Source organism: Oryx dammah, unplaced genomic scaffold (genome assembly GCF_014754425.2).
Source record: "Oryx dammah isolate SB20612 unplaced genomic scaffold, SCBI_Odam_1.1 HiC_scaffold_13, whole genome shotgun sequence".
NCBI lineage: Eukaryota > Metazoa > Chordata > Mammalia > Artiodactyla > Bovidae > Oryx > Oryx dammah.
Window position 1 is genome coordinate 6426487 of NW_024070197.1, and position 16851 is coordinate 6443337.

The 16851-nt window shown below is 37.2% G+C and overlaps 1 protein-coding gene across 1 annotated transcript in view; it reads right to left on the bottom strand.

The window, feature by feature from the left end:
- Nucleotides 1-4119: 4119 nt before the first annotated feature.
- LOC120871955 (zinc finger protein 160-like) overlaps nucleotides 4120-16851 on the bottom strand; it is a 40264-nt gene continuing 27532 nt past the window's right edge. Inside the window, 2 exon segments of the mRNA XM_040252027.1 lie at nucleotides 4120-8134; nucleotides 8136-9958. Coding sequence (XP_040107961.1) covers nucleotides 8045-8134; nucleotides 8136-9958 — 1913 coding nt within the window. The 3' untranslated portion in view covers nucleotides 4120-8044.

A 16851-nucleotide genomic window follows, 5' to 3' on the forward strand; every position in this document is an offset into this window, starting at 1 on the left:
TGAGAGTCCCTTGGACTGCAAGGAGATCCAACCAGTCCATTCTGAAGATCAACCCTGGGATTTCTTTCAAAAGAATGATGCTGAAGCTGAAACTCCAGTACTCTGGCCACCTCATGCCAAGAGTTGACTCATTGGAAAAGACTCTGATGCTGGGAGGGATTGGGGGCAGGAGGAGAAGGGGATGACAGAGGATGAGATGGCTGCATGGCATCACTGACTCAATGGACATGAGTCTGAGTAAACTCCAGGAGTTGGTGATGGACAGGGAGGCCTGGCGTGCTGCGAGTCATGGGGTCGCAAAGAGTCGGACACGACTGAGTGACTGAACTTACCTGAAAGAACTTACAGACACACAATTAGAATTAAAACATATTGAGGAATCTTACTCTCCTTGGAACTCTATTTTTGTTACAAAAAAGAAATCTAACAAATGACATCTCTTAACAGACCTTAGAAAAGTTAATGCATCTATGAATCCCATGGGTGCACTACAACCGGGGATCCCATCCCCTACTACTGTTCCTCAAAATTGGCACATTATTATTACTGATTTAGAAGATTGCTTTTTAAATATACCTTTACACACTTTAGACTGAGAGAGATTCACTTTCTCTCTCCCTTTTCCTAATCACATCGGGCCTCAAAAAAGATTTCAATAGACTGTGTTACCTCAAGGTATACTTAACAGTCCTACTATTTGTCAGAATTTTGTAGCCAAGGCTTTACATCCAATGTGACAGCAAGTCCCTCATGCGTATATCATTAATAATATACTGTAACTACAAAAAGGAGAAGTGATATTTTTGACACTGAGTGGCCATGATATTCTTTAGACTCCAGAAAAAACTGATTAAAATAAAATATTTTTTGAAATTACACAACCAGTTCTTCTTACATGTGTAGTTAGGAAAAGGTTAACTTGTTAAAATACTTTTTTGGAGCTCCAATTCTGCCTGGGAAACAAAAACAGGCCTGAGAAAAAACCTAAAGTTAACTCTTATCATGTCCTTGGGATACACAGCCCACTCTATCTGGGACTCCAGTCATAAACAAATTGGTGGAACTCAGGGAAAAAAAAGGAAAAAAAATATATATCAAAAAGATATTTTAAATGTCAAGTGGAAAACTGTATCTGTCTATCTAAAATTATCTATGTCTCAATGTATGTCTTTGTTTTTGGATAATATGAAATTAATGAGCTCTATTTAAATTCAAGTTCACGTGAACTGAAAAAATTCAATATTAAATGTTTATTTAAATATAATTTAAATATAATTGTTTGCTAATCTAATTAAGACACGTCATAAATCATTATTATATAATACTTTTATTGTACCTAGATTTAAGGTAAACTGTCAACAAAAAAGTAACTCTTATATATATATATATATATAAATGAGATGAAAACTTTTAGATAAACTCTAATAAAAACGTCTACCTAAAATAATCTCTTAGGATTGGGTTAACTTAAATTCATAAAATTGTGCTAAATGAAATAATAAAAGTTTATTAAATAGCTAGCTCATTTCCAATAAAGTAAGATTTTAAAACATTAATTACTGAACACTAACTTCCTCTTACAAAAAGTTTTTCTTACAGAAAAACTAAGGAGATTTTAGACTATTAATAAATATATAGAAAAATATATATATATTATAATGTGTAATAAATATATGCATCAATCTATAAAATGCTAATGTACAAGACACTTCATAGTTGCTAAAGAAAAGATGTATGCTTTTAATAAAAAGATATAAGAAATGGCAAATAAAATGATGAATAGAAACATGTAAAAAAGGTTTCTGACAAATGAATTTTACGGCAAATGTATGTTAACTCATTGCTCTGAACTTTCTTCCTCTTCCTTCTTACATATCTTGGTAGATACAAATTCTTCTTTTATATGGGCCACACCTCTCCAAGATGAAAAACACGTTATAACCCACATGTTAGCTTACTTTGCAATAATGACAACACCTAATTCTATAAAAACAGACAATGGCCCTGCCTATATTTCTAAGCAGTTCAAACAATTTTACATTCATTCTCTATTAAAAAGATTACAGACATTTCTTATAATCCACAAACACATGACACAGTTAAACAAACACATTACACACTGAATCTACAAATAAAAAATTAAGTAAGGGGAACACTTTTATCTTCCTTATCCAGAGCAGATTTTACTAGATTCCAACGCAATATATTCTTTAAGCCTATTAACTATTGTTAATATAGCTTTATTTATTCTAAAAGTTTTAAACTTACCACAAGGAGACATCTTGACAAGAGCAGAAAAACATTTCGAGGAATTGAAGGACTCTTCTCTTCCTCTGCCCATTTGGTACAAAGACAGGTTGAATAAACAATGGAAATCTGGGAAATTAATCTTATAGGGAAAGAGGTATGCTTGTATTTCCCCATATAGATCCAACGAACTCACATGGCTTCCTCTTTGAAAGATCCGACCCAAGAGGGCCTCCAGCCTTCAACATAAGAGGCGAGACAACAAAAACCCCAGGAGGAAGAAATTCCAATACAGGCCATGGTGGCTCTAAAGATCTCCAGAAAGCACCGCCCTCAGCGGTATCGACCTTATGATCTCCCCTCTTGGGGACAAATAAAAACCCTCACTAATCCAAGCTGAAAATCCGGTTTCTCAACAGAGAATGCCTCAGAGTCCTGAAAATATTTTTGTTGCCCTGCTTGCTTTCCTTCCTGGCGCCTTCCCCCAACTCAAGCTGTACTAATCAATCACACTTACTGGGCTTACATACCCAACCCCCCTTTACTTCAGGTTGTAGAATGGACAGAGAAAGGACCAATCCTATTAACCAATGACTCCATACATATGCCTTCTCCCTGGAGCCTTAAAGGGCCCTCACACTCTGAAGAAAAAGGGAAACTAGTATCTCTGTAGGTTATGAAGTCCTTCCTTTGTGTATGGGCCCAGTAAAACTATGCATAAACGTTAGCAAACAAACTTGAGCTTTTGCCCTGCCTCCAAAAGAGGACTTTCGGATATTGCTTAGATTATTTACTGCCCTTTCTTTGTCCGTGAACAATGTTTATACTACTGAAACTTTAGGGAAAGAGTTAGGGAAAGAACAAAGAACACTATGCAAAGAGTTTACTAATAAGAACTTTAAATACACTCTGGTTTGTTGGGACAAGTGTCAGGCCAAATCAGGAAAATTAATATTCCCTTGGTGTCTCTAATTTTCTTGAAGAGATCTCTAGTCTTTCCCATTCTGTTGTTTCCTTCTATTTCTCTGCATTGATCCTGTTCAATTCAATAATAGTACCTACAACTGGGAATAAATCAAATTTCATTTACAAAATATACATGATAATGCCTCTCTGAATGTACAATTATTACAAAAAGAAATCTTTGAAACCTTTTCTAAACATCTGCCCTCTTCCACTAATTTGGAAACTTTAGCTGAACAACTAACTGATCAACTATCTGGGTTAGACCCAGGCGGATGGTTTCAAAGCATTACTGACAGCACTGGGTCTGGAACTGTAATTTTGGTGATTTGTCGTGACAATTATATTTGTCACTCACCGTTGCATTCATGCACAATTTTTAGAACTAAACAAACTCAAATGGTCAGAACCCTTTTTACAAATATTATAAATAAGTGGGAATTGTCAGGGAACGTTTAACAGGAGGATTCCAATGTGCTGTTCCTCATAAATCCTCTGTTCCTTATCAGTTTCTGTTGTGAAACCATGCTGCTCCCAGGACTGAGGTCATAGGGTGAGACAGGCTTGAAACACCATCAGTAAACATTCTCCTTAGGACAAAACTGCTTAGTCTTGATCCTCTTTTTTAAGGTATGGATTGTCTCTTAAAATATGGATTGTCTCATTAATCCCTTGTTCCCTTGGTAACGGTTGCTGTACATTTGGTTTTCTGATCTTTATCAAAAGAAATTTCTTGTACAACAGCCTATATATACTCACAGAAAGAGCATTAAAACACCTTTGCTCCATCAGAGCTTGGGTCCCTGTGTCTTTCTTTCTTTTTCTTATCGTCGACTCCGGACCTCCAGGTTCTGGTCCATTAAAGGACCCCAACAGATTCCAATGCAATATATTCTTTAATCCTATAACTATTGTTAATACAGCTTTATTTGTTTAAAATTTTTAAACTTGAGGCAAGGGGATATTTTGAGAAAGCAGGAAAACATTTTGAGGCATTGAAAGATATCTCCCTTCCTCTGCCCATCTGGTATCAAGATGGGTTGACTAAATGGAAATCTGGAAAATTAATATTACAGGGAAAGAGGTATGTTTGTATTTCTCCAGATGGACCCAACGAAATCAGTTGGTTCCCTCTTTGAAAGATCCACCCCAGGGGAGCCACTGGCATTCAAGATAGAGAAGAAACCACCCCCCACCCCCCCAGGAGGAGTTTCCAGTACAAGCCATGGTGACTTGAAAAATTTCCAAGAAATGCTGCACTCGAGGTCATCGACCTTATGATATCCCGACTTGGGGACAGATAAAAACCCATACTAATCAAGCTGAAAATCTGGTTTCTCAACAGGGAATGCCTCCGAATCCTGAAAATATTTTCGTCGCTATGCTTGCTTTTGCTTCCCCTGGCTCAGGCTGACTTGATTAATCACACTTATTGGGCTTATATACCTAATCCCCCCCTTTATTGCAGGTCATAGAATGGACAGATATAGGACCGGTTGTATCCACTAATGACTCAGTACATACGCCTCCTCCTTGGAGCTTGGAGGGGCCCTCTCATCCTGAGGACGAAGGAAGATTAATTAACATTTTTCTAGGCTATAAACTCCTTCCTTTACGCATGGGCCCAGCAGAATTATGTATTAATGTTAGTCGACAAACGTGGGCTTTCATCCTGCCTCCAAAAAAGAACTTCCACACATTGTTTAGACTGTTTACTGCCCTGTCCTTTTATGAGAACCATGTCAATACTACCAGCACTCTAGGACAAGGACAAAAGTTGGAATGTAAGGGTTTACTTATAAGGATTTTAAATATACTGTTTATTAAGATAGATGTCAAGCTAAATCATGGAAATTAATGTTTGTGGCCAATTACACCACTGTTGATTGGGGACCCTATGGTATGTGGTTATCGAACTGCTCAGATGATATTAACACTACTATGTGTGATTATGTTACTCAAGTAACATGGAAGATTACCAACAGTTCAATGGAACACTTCCATGACAAAGGACTCCTTGGCTGGCTTGATGGTGAAATGGCACCTCCTCGTCCTCAAATTGTCCTCAATAAACAAATTGGGCCTGAGCAATGGGACATCTGGAAACTTGCTACAAATACTGAAAAACTTGGAACTTGGACTGGATATTTCACAGGGACCATAGTCATAGTAACTATTCATTATAATCATTCATATTTTATACAAGCTTGCATTCCCCTTCCTTTTGTTATCGCCATAGGAAACTTACAATTTAATAAGACTTTATGTTCTGTGACTTGTATAGATTGCAAATTGTATACTTGTCTTAAATCTCTATTTCTTTAAAAAAAAAAAACTAATCCCTTTTGATTCTTCAATCTCGATGTAGTCTGTGGTTGCCAGCAGATCTCCAACGACCCTGGAAAGAGGGTCCCATGGCAAGACATACTTCCCAGTTAGACACTATATTACTCTGACGATCTAAGCGATTAATTAGATGCTTGATTCTTGGCATTTTGGGGTCAATAGCCATTTGCACCACTGCCGCTGTCACAGACACTGCTTTACTAACTTCAATTCAAACACAAATCTTTATTCAAAATTGGACTAAAGACGCTCATACAATATGGGTCACTCAGGTTCAAATAGAGGCAAAAGTTCAAGATAAAATTCAGAAATTAAAAACAGCCATCCAATGGGCTGGAGATCAATTAATAGATTTACAAAAACAAGTATTATTAAATTGTGATTGGAATTCTACTCAATTTTGTGTCACTCATCTTCAGTTCAACCACAGTGCTTACAATTGGGAAAAAATCAAATTTCATTTGCAAGATATGCATAATAATGCTCCCTTAAATGTACAATTGTTGCAAAAGGAAATTCTTGAAACCTTCTATAAGAGTCTACCCTCTTTCAACAATTTGGAAACCTTAGCTGAACAGCTAGCTGATCAATTATCTGGGCTAGACCCTCGAAGATCAAGGCATTACACACAGTATTGGATCTGGAACTATAACGCTGATAATTATCCTGGTGATTTTATTTGTAACATACTGATGCTTTTCAACTAAAATTGTTCAAACTAAACAAACTCACTTGCTCAAGGCCTTTTTCACAAAAGTAACTACAGTCATCCTCAACTATGAAAAAATAAAAAAGGGGGACCTGTCAGGGGACATTCAACTTTAAAGGATCCAACATGATATTTTCTTCTTTTGTGTGCTGTTTCTCAAGGACTCTATTCTTTATCAGTTCCTGGAAAACAGGAACGAGCAGAGCTGCACGTACTTCTCAGGACTGAGGTCATGAGAAAGAGCATCTGCTTGGATTCCCTTCAGTGACCCCCTTCAGTGACCTTTTACTTGAAGGTAATCTATTCGGTTATGCCCCTCTTCCTCAGGATATGGAATACTTTCTGGCCCTTTCAATATTGTTATTTGCTTGGCCTTGTTTTTCCTCAATTTTTTTTTACTGCCTAAAGCTGCCTTGTATAAAGATATATAAACATGCACTTCTGCAAATAAAGCACCCTTGTTTCACTCGAGACTTGGGTCCCCTGCTTCCTTCTTCTCATCGACTCCAGTCCCCAGGTCCCACTCTACAAAGACCATGACAGCTCTGTCTTCAGTTTCCACAAATAAGAGTAACTCTTCTTTAATCATACAACAGTTATATCTATCCAATGGAGAACATGACTCTTTTCCTATGCATTGTTCCTAGCACACCATCAGTCCCTGGTAAGTGTCCCTCTCCTCCTACGAAAAGCCCAGGCCTTTTAACATCTTGCCTACTCTATTCAAGGTCAGTTGGTAGAACGTTATGTTTTATAACAGGCTGGACTATGTACTGAAGGGCTTCCTGATCCTACTGACCATGGTGAGTCATGTTCTAGTTTCACATTATTTTCTCCCTTGCCTTTTGCTAATTCACAAATACTATTGAATTTCGTAATTCAGGCTGTGCGTTTTTCCCGGAAACATGGATGTGAATGAATTGTATCTAATGAAGTTGGTCCCTTCATCTCATTGATTCCTTCCCAGAGACCATCGTGAAACGCATGTAGCAAATGCATTTGATCAATGTATTACCAAAGCCAAGCTCTTAGAGCTCACCACACAACAGGCCAATAAACTGAGAGACTGCTTGTTGGGCAAGGAATAGTGACTTTATCCAGAAAGCCAGGAGACCAAAAAGATGCTGGACTACTGTCCCAAAGAATCATCTTTGTTGAGTTAGAATTCAGGTTTCTTTTACACAAAAAGATCTCTATAGCTTCTCTTCAAATATGGACTTACTGCAGTTGCTGAGTACCTGAACTAAAGTCATCAGAGAATACATATAGTGAAAAAGGTAAAGGATTTGCCACAACCACTGAGTCTCCATGGCTCCACTATGTTCCTATCTTGTGACTTTTGGGTAAGATCCTTGCCACACACATTACATTGCTGAGTGTTTTCTCTAGGATAAATACTCTGATACTACTGGTGAGATGTGAGGATAGGGTTATTATTATTTTTTTAAAAAACAGCTGTGAAATTGGTGAGGAATCTTTCTAGAATGAATTCATGTTCTAAAGACCTGATTAATAAATACATATATATCTCGCTCTATCCAGTATGAATTTTCTCATGAAGCCTAAGATGTTGCCACACTCATGATATTTGTATGGTTTCTCAGTGGTATGAATTCTCTGAGCAACAGTAGGGTGTAAATTTTGAACTTTGAAATTTGAAGACTTCTACCGTATACCACATTCACATTAGTTTCTCTCATGTATGGATTTTCTGATGTTTAGTGAGTGCTGAGACCTGAGTAAAGGATTTTCCACAATCAAAACATTTGAAAGGTTTCTCTATATGTGTTCTCCGATGTCTTTTAAGTTGTGAATTTTGACTGAAGAACTTGCCACATTCATTACACCTGAAAGGTCTCTCTCCAGTATGAATTCTGCAGTGAAGTTGAAGATGTGGTTTTTGCCGGAAGACTTTTCCACACTCATCACATTTGTAAGGTTTCTCACCAGTATGAACTGTCTGATGCCTTAAAAGGGTTGACTTTACACGAAAGGCCTTGCCACACTCATCACATTTGTAAGGTTTCTCTCCAGTATGAACTGTCAGATGCCTTATAAGGATTGACTTTACACGAAAGGCTCTGCCACACTGATCACATCTGTAAGGTTTCTCACCAGTATGAACTGTCTGATGCTTTATAAGGGTTGACTTTACAGGAAAGGCCTTGCCACACTCATCACATTTGTAAGGTTTCTCTCCAGTATGAACTGTCTGATGCCTTAAAAGGGTTGACTTTACAGGAAAGGCCTTGCCACACTCATCACATTTGTAAGGTTTCTCTCCAGTATGAACTGTCTGATGACTTAAAAGGTTTGACTTTACACAAAAGTCCTTGCCACACTCATCACATTTGTAAGGTTTCTCTCCAGTATGAACTGTCTGATGCCTTAAAAGGGTTGACTTTACACGAAAGGCCTCGCCACACTCATCACATTTGTAACGTTTCTCTCCAGTATGAACTGTCTCATGACTTAAAAGGATTGACTTTACACGAAAGGCCTTACCACACTCATCACATTTGTAAGGTTTCTCACCAGTATGAACTGTCTGATGACTTAAAAGTGTTGACTTTACACGAAAGGCCTTGCCACACTCATCACATTTGTAAGGTTTCTCTCCAGTATGAACCGTCTGATGACTAGCAAGGTTTGAATTTCGGCCGAAGACTTTGTCACATATATCACATTTAAATAATTTCTTTCCTGTATGAATTTTCTTATGTCTCGTGAGATGTGAGCTATGAGTAAAGGCTTTGCCACACTCATCACATTTGTAAGTTTTCTCTCCAGTATGACCTGTCTGATGACTTAAAAGGGTTGACTTTACACAAAAGGCCTTGCCACACTCATTACATTTGTAAGGTTTCTCACCAGTATGAACTGTCTGATGACTTAAAAGGGTTGACTTTACATGAAAGGCCTTGGCACACTCATCACATTTGTAAGGTTTCTCTCCAGTATGAACTGTCTGATGACTTAAAAGAGTTGACTTGACACAAAAGACCTTGCCACACTCATCACATTTGTAAGGTTTCTCTCCTGTATGAACTGTCTGATGAATTAGAAGGGTTGACTTTACACGAAAGGCCTTGCCACACTCATCACATTTGTAAGGTTTCTCTCCAGTATGAACTCTCCGATGACTTAAAAGGCTTGACTTTACAGGAAAGGCCTTGCCACACTCATCACATTTGTAAGGTTTTCCCCTGTGTGCTTTGAGTTCTTGTGTTATTCCTGAAGGATTCATAAAATCATTCCCATATATATTAGAAACACTGGATTGGACACAAGGAGGAATTCTTTGAAGTGGTGAAAATGGGAAATTCTTGTTGACAGAACTCTTAACTTCATTATATTCAGAGATTATCCCGCCAGTTTGAAATATCTGCAGTTTATTCTGAAAGTTAAATCCAAACCTCTTTCCAAAGGGCTTGATGCCTGCATCCTTTCTATCATGCGAATCTCTTTCATCAGGCACATTTCCATTAAGGCTTACAGGTGTCCCTTTGTAATTTCTTTTGTCATCTCTCCCCTGACACTCAAAGTCACACATATTTTCCTGACTTTCCCAAAGATGAAAATGTTTGATTTCACAACTTTCAGGTCTTCCTTGCATCAATTTTTGGAATGTTTCTTGTTTATCACTGTTCACTTTGGCTTGTAAAAGCTTGATCAGATGTGTAGGAGAGATATCTACAAGATAAAAAGAATCATAGGTATCCTGCTCACAATAATAATAAAAAAAAATGTTTCATGTTGAATATATATTACACCAAAAGTAATACTTACATCAAGTTATGAAACACCACAAAGATGACCTTAAGTGTTTAGAAACACTAAGAGAATACAATTCTTAACTTAAGAAAGCATAACATAAATTCACTGTTAAGGTAGACTAGTTTTAAAAAACATACACCAAACACACACTCACACTGGACAGTGTTATGCCAACTCTCAAAAACAGAGTATTTTTCTACCAGGACCCTTAGGAATGTATCAACAGTTGTCTCAAATTGAAAAGAAAAATACTGCACTATCATTGTATTCTGCAAACTTATTGTACATAAATAAATTGTAAACAATATATTATATATTGTAACAGTCAATAATCCAAAACCAAGCTTACCCAATTAATAATTAACTATTCATAATTGCTTGTTTACAATTGAAAACAAATGAGAAAATGAAGAATATTAATAAAATAATTCTTTGGAAACAACATAGTTTTCTAAATCTGCTATAGAACTATGTACCCAAAAAGAAAAGGCATTTTACAACATTAACAAGTAGTATGTGCCAGCTGTATTGCAGAATACATGCTAAAAGACCATCATCTATAAATGACACATAAATTAAGATGTAAAATATTCACCAGTTTTCTAACAGCCAATAAACAAAGCAATCCCTACCTATGTTGTTGTTGTTCAGTCGCTCAGTCGTGTTTGCCTCTTTGCAACACTGTGGACTGTAGCTGACTGGATTCCTCCGTCCTGGGATTTCCCAGGCAAGAATAGTGGAGTGGGTTACCATTTCCTTCTCCATGGGATCTTCCTGACTCAGGGATCAAACCTGCATCTTCTGCATTAGCAGGTGAATTCTTTACCACTGCGCTACCAAGGAAGGCTAATCTCTAGCCATACACTATTCTTCATTACCTAGTTTAATGGCACCAAAATATAATAAATAACAAGTGAGTGCTTCGTGTATTTATTGACTAGGGTCAGACACAATATTGCTGAAAAATGTTGCAAGTGAAACACATACAAGATATAATGTAGTTGAGGTTTGACAGAAAACAAAATTCTGTAAAGCCATTATCCTTCAATTAAAAAATAATTAAAATTTTGAGAAGATATATTGTAGACCTAGAACAAATAATTTCACAATTTGTATGGAAATAAAAAAAACCTCGAATAGCCAAAGCAATCTTGACAAAGAAGAATGGAACTGGAGGAATCAACCTGCCTGACTTCAGGCTCTACTACAAAGCCACAGTCATCAAGACAGTATGGTACCTGCACAAAGACAGAAATATAGATCAATGGAACAAAATAGAAAGCCCAGAGATAAATCCACGCACCTATGGACACCTTATCTTTGACAAAGGAGGCAAGAATATACAATGGATTAAAGGCAATCTCTTTAACAAGTGGTGCTGGGAAAATTGGTCACCACTTGTAAAAGAATGAAACTAGATCACTTTCTAACACCATACACAAAAATAAATTCACAATGGATTAAAGATCTAAACGGAAGACCAGAAACTATAAAACTCCTAGAGGAGAACATAGGCAAAACACGCTCCAACATACATCACAGCAGGATCCTCTATGACCCACCTCCAGAATATTGGAAAAAAAAGCAAAAATAAACTAATGGGACCTAATTAAACTTAAAAGCTTCTGCACAACAAAGGAAACTATAAGCAAGGTGAAAAGACAGCCTTCAGAATGGGAGAAAATAATAGCAAATGAAGCAACTGACAAACAACTAATCTCAAAAATATACAAGCAACTCCTGCAGCTCAATTCCAGAAAAATAAACGACCCAATCCAAAAATGGGCCAAAGAACTAAATAGACATTTCTCCAAAGAAGACATACAGATGGCTAAAAAACACATGAAAAGATCCTCAACATCACTCATTATCAGAGAAATGCAAATCAAAACCACAATGAGGTACCATTTCACGTCAGTCAGAATGGCTGTGATCCAAAAGTCTACAAGCAATAAATGCTGGAGAGGGTATGGAGAAAAGGGAACCCTCTTACACTGTTGGTGGGAATGCAAACTAGTACAGCCACTATGGAGAACAGTGTGGAGATTCCTTAAAAAACTGGAAATAGAACTGCCTTATGACCCAGCAATCCCACTGCTGGGCATACACACCAAGGAAACCAGAATTGAAAGAGACACGTGTACCCCAATGTTCATCACAGCACTGTTTATAACACAGGACATGCAAGCAACCTAGATGTCCATCAGCAGATGAATGCATAAGAAAGCTGTGGTACATATACACAATGGAGTATTACTCAGCCATTAAAAAGAATTCATTTGAATCAGTTCTAATGAGGTGGATGAAACTGAAGCCTATTATAGAGAGTGAAGTAAGCCAGAAAGAAAAACACCAATACAATATACTAATGCATATATATGGAATTTACACAGACGGTAACAATAACACTGTATGCGAGACAGCAAAAGAGACACAGATGTATAGACAGTCTTTTGGACTCTGTGGGAGAGGGAAAGGGTGCGATAATTTGGGAGAATGGCATTGAAGTATGTATAAATCATATATGAAACGAATCACCAGTCCAGGTTCGATGCATGATACTGGACTTTGGGGCTGGTGCACTGGGACGACCCAGAGGGATGCTATCTGGAGGGAAGAGGGAGAGGGGTTCAGGATGGGGAACACGTGTATACCTATGGTGGACTCATGCTGATGTATGGCAAAACCAATACAATATTGTAAAGTAATTAACCTCCAAGTAAAATAAATAAATTTATATTAAAAAATATATAATGTAGATAAGCCATATCATAAAGAACATGACAGAATATAGATATTACCTTTTTTAAACAAAAATAAATTTTGAGTATTTTCTATAAAACATGTACTACTGACAGCACTAATTTGCTTTAAAAGCCTTGAGGTAAATTAACATGCTTTTTCTCTAATCAGAGCAGGAGACACACCCAATTGGCCGACAAAGTGGTAAGAGAACCAGGATATGAATCTGAACCTACAGACTGAGAAAACTTATTTGAAAACATGACCGCCCACTGAATGAATAAACTAGAAAATATTAAAAAAAAAAAATACAAGGAACTTAGAAAATATCAAGGAAGATACAAGACAGAAGTAATCTATTTAACTATTATTCAACCATCCCATCTCAAAATGGGTTGTGAGTCATCATGGATGCACAGTGTGATTTAGGTCATGTCCTGAGAAACGTGTTCAATAAATCATCAGAGATTATGTTTACAGTGAGAGTATGTAGAAGGTGGAGGGATGTGATAGGTAAGAACAATGTTTCCATCCATATCAAGGTACTATGTGAGGACTGGTCAGGACTAAGAAAGGGCCTGCATGGAGCATAACATACACAGGTTTATGTTAGATATCAGCTTGTGACTGCATGTCTTTGTGAAAATAACTGAGAGCACAAACTAATATACTGACCTTAAAAGAAAAGAACTAGTTCAGAAAGTTTATGGGCATTATACTATGGGTATGGGACAGAAACAAGAGAGATTTTAAAAGTGACTGTGATATTTGGAGAAAGCAGGATAATACCTGTTATACTATTTACAATGTAATGTATCCAACTCTGATTTTATAACTTACAATGGAATGTTTATATTCAAGAAAAACATACACAATATTCCAGGATATTGTGTAAAAATCTTATGAGCAGAAATCAGAAGGAAAATCCAGGAAAAGGCTATCTAAACCTGGGTTCCTCTGACAAGTATGATTAACCTCTCTGTTGGACATTTATTTCATTTCTTCTTCCACACATGTTCATCTCAAGATCGAGGAGTATCAAAGGAAAGGAGGGATCGACACTGACTCTGGAAGACGAACCAGTTACAAAAGGCTTTCTAAGGCATCCAACTCTTTTTCGTAGAAAAAGGCTTTATTCTCCTAGACCTTCCCTGAGTTCAAAAGAGCAGATTCAAACAGTTGCTAATACATTAAAGGACATTAAAGGATCATACCATGATCAAGTGGGATTTATTGCAGGGATGCAAGATTTCTCCATATCCACAAGTTAATCACTATGATACACCACAGTAACAGTTGAAGACTAAAAACCATATGATCATCAATAGATGCAGAAAAGGTTCTGACAAAATTCAAGTGCCATTTATGATAAAAAACCCTTGAGAATGTCAGCACAGATGGACCCTACCTCAACATAATTAAGACTGTATATGTCAAACACACAGCTAACATCATACTCAACAGGGAAAAACTGAAAGCACTCCCCTTAACAACATGAATAAGACAAGAATGTTCACTATTGCCACTTTTATTGAACATATTTTTGGAAGTCCGAGTCACAACAATCAGAAAAGAAAAAGAAATAAAAGGAATTCAAGGTAAAAAAAAATAAAGAAGTAGTAAAACTGTCACTATGATGCTACACACAGAAAATCCTGAAGATGCCACCAGATGACTACTAGACCTCATCAATGAACAGAGTAAACTTGCCGGATACAAAATATATAGAAAACTGCTGCATTTCTATACACTAATAATGATATATCAGAAAGTGAAATTAATGAAACAATCCTGTAGGGAACAAGGTATAAGGAAGGTTGAGAAGTGCTTGCCAACGAGACTCTCAACCAGGGCTGAACATTCTTGCAAACGAGATGTTCAGCTAAGAATCCTCTGTTTTACCTGTGGGAAAAGAACATTTCTTGCACACAAGGATGTTTCTCTGATTCCTCAAAAGGAACAGACCCAGGGTCAAAACGGATTCTAAGTTGATAAGGAAGTTCCCCAAAACAAAGTCTTAGCTGCAGTAAATAAGTCAAGGTAAAGGTTATCTCGCCCTGCGCCTGTGCACTGTATAGTCTCTGAATCATAGTGCTTGGCAACTTGCCCTGTAGGTTATTGTGCAAGGGATATAAAATAAAGCAGCTGTAAGAAGCAAGGGTGAAAATATAAAGATTCAAACCACTCTGCAGTGTTGGTGTTTCATTCCATCACCAGCACAATCCCATTCACCATCTCATAGAAAAGAATAAAATTCTAAGAAATAAACCTACCTAAAAGCTCAAAAGAACTGTACTCATAAAACTGTAAGATGCTGATGACTGATACCAAAGATGACACAAACAGATGGCACAAACATATACCATGTTCTTGGATTGAAAGAAGTAACACTGTCAAAATGACCATACTATCCAAAGCAATCTACATATTCAATGCAACCCTTATCAAATTAACAATGACACAATTCATAAAACAAAGAAAAACTTAATTTGTACCAAAATACAAAAGCCTAATATCTAAAATGATCTTGAGAAAGAAGAACAGAGCTGGAGGAATCATGTTGCCTGAGTTCAGACTATACTACAAACTGACAGTCAACAAAGTGAAAGTGAAGTCGCTCAGTTGTGTCCAACTCCTTGTGACCCCCTCGACTGTAGACTACCAGGTTCCTCTGTCCATGGGATTTTCCAGGCAAGAATACTGAAGTGGGTTGCCATTTCCTTCTCCAGCAGATCTTCCTGACCCAGGGATTGAACCTGGGTCTCCTGCATTGTAGGCAGATGGCTTTACCATCTGAGCCACCAGGGAAGTGGTATGATGATGGCACAAAACAGAAACACAGATCAGTAGAACAGGACAGAAAACCCAGAAATAAACCAATTTACTTAGAATCAATTATTCTATAACAAAGGAGGAAAGAATACAGAATGAAGAAGTCTCTTTAATAAGTGATGCTGGGATAAATGGATAGTTACATGAAAAAGAATGAAATTACAACATTCTCTAACACCACATACAAAAATAAACTCAAAATGTGTTAAACATCTAAATGCAAGACTAGATACTATAAAATTCATAGTGGAAAACAAATGCAAAACACTGACATAAATGTCAGCAAAATTTTGTTGAATCTATCTCTTGAAAGTCATGGTAATAAAAGCAAAATCAAACAAATGAGGCCTAATTAAATTTAAAACCTTTCTGCAAAGCAAAGGAAACCAAAAAAAGAACAAAAATTCAACTTTTGCACTAGGAGACTATATATGCAAATGATGCTACCTATAAGGGATTTATTTCCAAAATATACAAACAGTTCATACAGCGTAATATCAAAACAAACAAACAACCCAATCAAAAACTGGGCAGAAGATCAAAACAGATACTTCTCCAAAGGAGACAAACAGATGGCCAACAGTCACCTGAAAAGATGTTTGACGTCTCTCCTTATGAGAGAAATGCAAATCAAAACCACAAAAATGTATCACCTCACACTGGTCAGAATGACCACCATCAAAAAGTCTACAAACAATAAATGCTTGAGAGGGTGTGGAGAAAAGAGAACCCTCCAACACTGCTGAAAGGAACATAAATTGGTACTGCCACTTTGGAGACTAGCATGGAGGTTCCATAAAGAACTAAAAATACAGCTATCACATGAAGCAGCAATTCCAATCCTGGGCATATATCCGGAAAGGAAGAAAACTAATTCAAAATGATACATGCACCCCAATGTTTTTAGCAGCACTATTTATACCAGCCAAAACACGGCAGCAACCTAAATGTTCACTGACAAAGGGATAAAGAATATGCGGTACATATATACAAGGGAATATTGTGAAGTGAAAGTAGCTCAGCCGTGTCCAACTCTTTAAGACCCCATGACCTGCAGCCTGCCAGACTCCTCTGTCCATGAAATTCTCCAGGCAAGAACACTGGAGTGGGTTGCCACCCCCACAGCATAAAACACAACGAAGTAACGCCTTTTGCAGCAATATAGACAGACTTGGGGATTATTCTAAGTGAAATCAGACAGAGAAAGACAAGTATCATAGGATATTATATGTTGA